This window comes from Cibotium barometz, chromosome 39 (genome assembly GCF_041138505.1).
Source record: "Cibotium barometz isolate CiBa-2024 chromosome 39, ASM4113850v1, whole genome shotgun sequence".
NCBI lineage: Eukaryota > Viridiplantae > Streptophyta > Polypodiopsida > Cyatheales > Cibotiaceae > Cibotium > Cibotium barometz.
The window spans coordinates 29,949,653-29,957,912 of NC_141084.1; the positions used below are offsets into that span (position 1 = coordinate 29,949,653).

At 37.1% G+C, this 8,260-nt stretch overlaps 1 protein-coding gene across 1 annotated transcript; it reads right to left on the reverse strand.

The window, feature by feature from the left end:
• Window positions 1-3,957: 3,957 nt before the first annotated feature.
• Window positions 3,958-7,825, reverse strand: LOC147615975 (sugar transport protein MST4-like). The gene is made up of 4 exons (XM_086778609.1): window positions 7,392-7,825; window positions 6,657-6,976; window positions 5,131-5,754; window positions 3,958-4,860 (listed from the first exon to the last, which is right to left on the reverse strand). Exons 1-4 carry the CDS (start codon window positions 7,531-7,533, stop codon window positions 4,378-4,380), a joined length of 1,569 nt encoding a protein of 522 aa, XP_086634735.1. The 5' UTR covers window positions 7,534-7,825; the 3' UTR covers window positions 3,958-4,377.
• Window positions 7,826-8,260: the final 435 nt, after the last annotated feature.

Consider the following 8,260-nt stretch of genomic DNA (forward strand, 5'->3'; position numbering starts at 1 on the left):
GAAAATTCTTATCAACTTAAGATTGAAAAATAATCACTTACATTACTGTCAATAACTTGATGAATTCTGGGGATTTGTTCTTGATCTTATTCTTGTAATTGTCTAACTAAATTCTCGGGATTTATTTTTGATCTTAATCTTAATCTTGTAATTGTCTAACTAAATTCAAAAAATTATAATCTTTGAATAGGTTTATAATTCTTGAATTTGTGAATCTTTACTTGTAAACAATGAAATCTAAAGGGGATCTTGATCTTAAGCTTAATCTTAAACTTGAAATCAGAACTTGAAGAAAAATATACATCTTGTGTCCTAGTTGATAGCAAGAACTTGATATACTAGTAATGAATCTTGGCTTATATTAAAAATACTTGAATGGACGAAAATTGAGATATTAGTCTTTAATTAATCATAATTGCAATTCTTGAATAAATCTTATTCTTAAGGGGTTTAAATCTTGTGGTTGAATATATCTTTGACTTAAAGCAATTATTGGTCTAGAAAGAATCTTGTACTTGGATAGATCTTAAACTAGAACACTTGAAAATTTAAACAAAACTTTACTTGAATTGGTATAAACTTCGTAATTGTGATTGGCATACAACTTAAGCTTGGTTTCTAGTCACTTGAGATCTATTTCTTTACTTTTCTCATCATCACTAAATTCGATGGTAAAGCAATTGATAACTTGAATCAAAGACTCGAGAAACTTGCTTGGTTCTTGAATCTTCAAATTGGTCTTAATCTTCTATGAAATGTCTAGCAGTCATTTTTTTACTTGAAGTTGGGCAACTAGATCTTGAAGATAACTTTTGCAAATCTTGTTTCGATCTTTCTAGTTAGGTCACGGTATCTAAAATTCTTTTCAGGAGCTAAAGTTTTCTAACTAGGTCTAGAAGAAAAGAATATTCAGAAAACAGATACAAAAGCAAACAAGACATTGTAAACAATAAATAATTTTTTTACACATACCTCCACCTTTGGTTAATGTGTCGAGTGCGTTAACCTCTTCGGTGTCAAGCTGTTCTTGAATAGTACGATAAATAGTACGATGGTGCGGATATTCACCCATTTCTTGATAATTAAAAGGAATAGGAAAAATTAAAAACAAGAGAAAAGATAGGATTTCTTATCTCATATAGAACGTCGAACTAGATGTGAGTCCTGCCAAGTTAGCTCAATACACAAATGTATAATTTTTTAAGAAATAATCCATATACTCTTTAAAATTAGAAAACTAGCCGTAAGTTAAAGTTAACATTTGAATGATATCTTCACTAACAAACTGTTTATATTATTCGTACTTCATGAGGATTTAGAAAACAACATTATTCACAAGAATTTGACTAAAGTCTCAAAATTTCTCTTGAGGTAAATTCTAAAAATCTGTAGAAGAAATCCAAACTAACTATATGCACATGAGATTCTTTTCCATAAAATACGATGGAAATAGTAAAAAAATATTTTTCTTTTGTAAAACATTTTACTAATCTTATATGAAAGCTTTTAAAGCTTAGTCAAAAGCCTACAAATTATATATATATAGTAAAATAATTTTCCTTCTACTAGGGTATGCTCGGCGCATGAATAGAGAAGAGAAAAATAATAATAGTAATAATATGAAGCTCTTTTTTTATATTTATTTTATTATTATTATTATTATTATGAAGCTTTGTCTCTATAAAGCTTTGTCAAAGCTTTATTACAGTAACAAATATATATATATTATGCTGATTCTTTATAAATTTAAACTATCAATCCTCTCTCTTCTTGAGACTACCCGCACAGCGCGCAGTAAAAAGGGAGATATATATATATATATATATTAAATATGGGTTGTAATAAGCAAAAGCTCACAAAGCTTTTAATAAGCGCAAATAGAAAAATTGGGGCCTCCCGTGAATTCGCAGCGCTGAATATTCCTCCCCTCTCGCAACGTTCGCAGCATTTGCCGGCCGGATGGAGATAAGTCGGATGGAAAGAGGAGAAAAAAAAATTCACGCCTCCTGCTGGAGTTTGCGCAGTCGAAAAATTTTTACCCTCCCTAAATTCGCAGCTCGCCGCCGGGTATGAGAAGGAGGGAGAGAGAGGAAAATTATATATATTACTCTAAGATTTGCGCCCAACGCGCATACTGAGGAGGAGAAGGAAAATAAAAATTAAAAGTAAATTTTTTGAAAGCAACCCTTGAAGAATTCTCATTCCTCTATTATAGAAATTGAGCAAAGGAAAGGTTTAGCAATTCTGCTTATGGCTCTCCATGCTCCTCTGCTTGCTCTTTCAATCCGTACGGACAGATTAAGAAGAGGATTAGTGAAGAGGAAGGTGGTTTTATGGTTTTGAGAAACCCACTAATGGTTTTCCACCTAGTTTTACCCTTGTCCAAGGCACATTGGCATTCCGCCCAATCCGCGGGCCTCTCCTTTATCCTTGGCACGTCTCGACACCCTTATTCCGTCCACTGGCACTTGAGACTATGTGACTGATAGTACAACCTTTGGTGAACTATCTATCTTCCACCACTATAATGACTTGATGTAGACTATATTAATTGTTGGAGCCTTTGAGGTAGACTCCTCTACCTAATTCTCTTGTAAATCTAGTTGATGGTACTGCCAAATCGGACATTTGAACTTCAGTGTCTCGGAGGCTTAGAGTAATAACATTGAAAAGTACCTCTCGGTATTTCCCTTAGTCTACCCCGCCTGTAAGGATGATACGGTGGTGGGCCGATGCTTACTTGATTTAAATAGGAGTCACTTGCTGCATTGGAATTGATGGTTGTGCCGACTCCGACAGCTCGTTGTGGATGATGAACTCAACTACTGTATCGAATACGCTTCAGTAACATGAGTAGTGATCTGGCATTTTTCAAAGTATGGGGTTAACTTACATTGTTCCTTAGTATAACCTTGATTGAAGCACTAAAGCCAAATTTTATATTAATAATGACCTACAAATATGTGTCATTGTTTGAGTATCACCCACCAACAAACCAAATAAGCCACTTTACAAGATTGCTCCAAGAGGAATGAATACAAAAAACGAGTCATATACTAGATTAATATGTTAGAAACAAGCAAAGAAGCAAAAGAAATCAAATCCTTTATATGAAAAACCACGAAATGACTTTGGTCCACACAAATTCACATCTAGACAAATCAACCCAACTTTCCAAATCACTTTATATATGCCTTATGTAGTACAGTGACCACTCACCGTACATGAGAACTTTCCAAACCGCCACCTACTATATATAAATTAAAGTAACATAAAATATCTTTCATGTTACTTTTAAAAATTCAATAATTAGTAATTCTTAAGTTCAACCGCTTCTAATTCTTAATAGAATTTCCTATTTATTGTCTCCTCTCTCTCTCTCTCTCTCTCTCTCCTTTCTATTTTTCATATTTAATTTCCTATTTATTGCCTCCTCCTATTCTCTCTCTCATGATCCACCCTAGTTCAAGAATTATTTCATGCTATTTTACTATTGATGGTTCAAAAAATATATATTGTGTATGTGTACCTAATTCGTTTTTAACTATTATATCATAGTCCCATAAAAGGTGTTTTTGTTGGAGAACAACCAAAATAAATTGACAAAAAAATCGATGGAAGAAAACCATTCCCTGAGAGGTGTGTGCAGTGCAACCTTGCTCGAAAAAAATTGGCATTCTTGTTTATTTGTACGAGCCAGAATTAAGGCTTAGATTTTAAGTAGTCTTTATTTTGAGGAATGATTTATATATATATATATATATTTTAGTCTGCATATTGTAGGGATTTTAAAAGAAACAAAAACCGGATACATTTAAGAGTTGTAAGTCAAGGCTCAAGTTGGAAATTAACACTCAATGATAGCTCAAGGAACACATTTTCAAAAGAGCTTGAAGAAAAAACAGATCACTGCAACCTCCTTCCTCTCCATATGTCAAATCCATCTTGCAAAAAGTATTTGGTCAACAACATGAATTCCCATTTACTACAAACACATAATACTCTACACATACACTGTTCCTTGCTGTGAATACAAGCAATGATTATAAAAAATATTGCATTATGTCCCACAGGATTATTTAACTTACTTGTAAGATAATCTCCTCTATCAATCACAGATTAGCTCCCCTCCTAATTGCACACATAGCTCCAAATTAATCAAGCTATGTTGTCATAATTAGCCTGCCCTTAATACAGTGATTGACAAAGAGATTCATCTTTGAATCCAAGCTGCATAAATCAAACACTGACAATCAAATGTAATAGGAGGCATCCATTCGCCCTTCTGCAAAACTACACTTGATTGTCATCATTAGCAGTAGCAAAGAGCTTCTAATGGAGCCACTTCCACCTTGATTAGCTCCTCTGATCATGGGATTAAGCTTCATTTGGGAGCACTTTGATTGTCCCTCTGAGCTCCACCGACCCATCTTCCACCTCTGGATAATCAGAGCTCGGCACAATTCTCTTCCAAAACCAGTGTTGCTTCCACACTAACCCCATCTCTTCAATGGGAATGTTCTTCGTTTCCGGGATGAAGAAGATGGCGAAGATGCCCATTACTACCACCCATGCCGCAAAAAATAAGAAAATGCCGTACTCTAAGGTGCACAGCATGGAAAGAAATGCCTGGGCAATCACAAAGGTGAAGAGCATGTTTACACACACAGTCACACTCTGTCCAGACGACCTCGTCTCGAGTGGGAAAATCTCACTGGCAATCAGCCATCCCAAAGGCCCCCATGACCATGCAAATGCAGCCACAAACACACACACCAACAGCACCACCACAATGGCTAAAGAGTTCGACAGGGTGTCGCTGTGTCGAAGCCCAATGCCGAGAAGAATTGCAATGGCCACCTGCATATGATCACATTGTAGCAAGCACTTAGTGGCACATTGTTTTGATATCTTTTGCTACATCTCTCTATGGAAAAGTGGAACTATTCAGCCATTCAGCCACATGCCAGATTCAAAGTCAAGAGGATAACATTGAAAGTGCACACACACACACACACACACACACACACACACACACACACACACACACACACACACACACACACACACTCAATTTTCCAAGAAGCCCAAAAAGTAAAACAAATGAGTTTCAAGAAGAATTTGCCATACCTGAGATATGAACATTTGCACACACGCCTGAAGAAGCAACACTTTGCGTCCCACCTTATCAACTGAGTAAACTGACACAAGCGTTGCAGCCACATTCACTCCCCCTGTGATGACAGAGGAGTACAATGATGCATCATTCTTGAATCCGAGGGTTTTGAAGAGGACCGGAGCATAGAACATGATGGCATTGATGCCAGTGAACTGTTGGAAGAATTGGAGGGCACATGTGATCACCAGCTGTGGTCTATTCCTCCTTTGCAGGAGGTTCCTAAAGGGGTGTTCCACCTTCTGTGCCAGCATGCTAGCTTCAACAAGGTCTTCAAACTCTGCATTGATGTTATCAGTCCCCCTTATCTTTCTCAAGATGTGCTTGGCCTTCTCCATGTGACCCCTCTCCACCAAGCTGTTGGGTGTCTCCACCAACACCAAGCTCCCCAGAGTTAGACATAGGCCTGGCACCCCAGCAATCGACAACGAAACACGCCACCCCCATGACTTCTTCAAGGCTCCATAGTTTACAAGTTCTGCAAAGAGAATCCCTATGGTAACATTTAGCTGGAAAAGGATGTTGAGAGCACCCCTCAAGTGAAATGGTGCTATCTCTGACAAGAACAAAGGTACAGCCTGCCAAAATCAAGATGGAATCAGGAACCAAATAGCTTTTCATAATCTCCAAAGATTAAAAGCAATAGGATAATTCAGTTTAAAGTTCAAATCCAACTCCACCATCCAACAGGAATGTTGACACCCACAATGAAACATCATTTTTAGATGACTAGGTAGTGACTAACAATCATAACACCACAGCCCATCAATCACATAATGGAGGAGATGGAGGGTATGACAGACAACATGTCATGATGGTTGCTAAAAAGGCTGGAATCTTCTCTCATATTGCGGACCAGGCACACGACATGCTCCAATACATATGTTATAACTATACAATTGAGTCTCGCATTAAAAAGCAAGCATCTTCGTCGCGATTATAATGATCATCAACATCCAAAAGCCATACAAATGCTGAGCAAAAAAGGCAAACTTCACTATAGTGACCAGATAATCTAACACCAAAAACCAAAACAATGAAAGGGTTTGTCAGCATGATGGACCTAATAGCCAGTTGAAGGCTATTGATTCACTTATATTCTAAGCATGTGATAAGATATTTTGGCATAATCATTACGATTTGATAAGAACTTATAGATCTTACTGTAGTTTAATATCGCAATGCATTATACGCATGAAATTTGAGAACAACTTATAAGTTGTCTACTAACATGATATTTAGCATTTATCCTGACCTTAGTTTAAGGATCTACATGTCATTAAGGTTAAAATTGATATGATTACCACACAACATCCTTAAAAGATTATGAACTTAAGACACCCTTAAAGCAAGACTTAATATATAATAAAAGGCTTTCTTTTGGCTATATGGGGTGAAAAAAGCAAAGCATGAATTACTTATCTTACATGATTGAATCAAAACTGCACTTAGAAAAAAAAAACTCTTTTAAATATAGTACCTGATTAACAAATCCAATACCGCACCCAAGCAGAATCCGGCCAATGATGAGCATGGCCAAGTCTTGAGCTGAACCATTCATGACGACCCCGGCGTCGAAGAGGAGGCCGCCGATGAGCATGGTGGTCTTCCTGCCATACTTTCTGGTCACTGTGGATGCAAAGAAAGTTGCAATGAGGGCTGCCAAATACAGAGAAGACGTGAAGAGCTGGAGGGTCTGGCTGTCATACTGGCAATAGGCTGAAGTAGTGGTAGAATTTTTTTGTTTCAGCACTTTGGGGAAAAACTTTCCGAGAAATTCATCATTAGAAGTCACTCCACCTGCAAAATATTAAAGGCCATGATTTGGTTCCATGATTCATCAGCCCATTAAGCACTAATTGAGCTCACTTCCCAACATGATTTAAGACAAGATTAATGGTAATTAAGCATGAAGGAAAGCCAACTCCAAAGGATCACTCCAGTTGGGTCGTACTTGAGTTGCATTAATCGCAATCCAGGCTTCGATTTGAGCTTATTAATCCCCCTAATCCCCCCCCCCCTCACACACACACACACACACACACACACACACACTCTGAGTGAAAACATAATTAAGGATGTAGTATGCAGAAAAGTTACCTCACTTCAGGTTGCCTAGCTAATCGATTACTCATGCAAATCGAACTCAATTAAACAGAAACAAGGTAAGATTGATGTTGGATTACACGTGCAGCTAAATAAATTAATAGCTAACCTGAAACGCCCACATCGTAGCCAAACATGAGCCCACCGCTAGCTGCTATGATACATGTAATGATAACGTAGACAGTGACTTTGCCTTCATATTGAGATGCTCTCGGTCCGGCCGAGGCAGCTGTGAAGCCTCCCCCAGCCATTGATGCTCACGATGGAAGCTAAAGAAAGGCTAATTAGTTTTTTGATTTGTGAGAGTTATGAGTTAAGCAGGTGGGTGAGCTTGAAAATTTGAGCAACAAAGAGCAGCTTTGGTGAGGCGAGATGAGAAGCATGGAGAGGCATTAAGAGTGGTTAAAACTAATTGTGTGATTAACGCGGATGAAAGGATACTAAAAATTAACGAGAGGATAGAGCGTAAGAGTGATTAACACTAATGGGAAGCTAAAGAAAGAAAAGGAGCAGCAGCTATGGCTGCAGCAAAAGAAACAGGGTGTTGATTTCGGCGCAGAGATCCATCTTTATAGATTCTGAGAAGAAACGTGAAGCAGGGAGGGAGGGAGAGAGAGATGTAGTGAGAGTTTGAAAGCTTGAAATTCAAACGAAGAAAATGGTCATGGGCGGCCTTATGGCTATGGTGCACGGATCGAGAGAGACAGGTGTCGGTTGATGGATTTGAGCCAATCCATAACATTATATTCTAATAAAGCCATAATAATATAATTTTGTGTGGGAGAAATTTTCAATAGCGTACAGAAGATTTTTTTGAGAAAATAAATATATATGTATATATATATAAATGAGAGAGAAATAAATAATATATATATAAATGAGAGAGAAATAAATAATATATATATAAATGAGAGAGAAATAAATAATATATATATATAAATGAGAGAGAAATAAATAATATATGTGTGTGAGAGAGAG

Excerpts from the sequence above, each read along its gene's own strand:
- LOC147615975 (XM_086778609.1), bottom strand. The coding sequence starts at position 7,533 with ATGGCTGGGGGAGGCTTCACAGCTGCCTCGGCCGGACCGAGAGCATCT. Across the intron at positions 5,755-6,656 it reads GTATTGGATTTGTTAATCAG|GCTGTACCTTTGTTCTTGTC; the intron begins GTACTATATTTA and ends TGATTTTGGCAG. Across the intron at positions 4,861-5,130 it reads TGCAAATGTTCATATCTCAG|GTGGCCATTGCAATTCTTCT; the intron begins GTATGGCAAATT and ends GATCATATGCAG.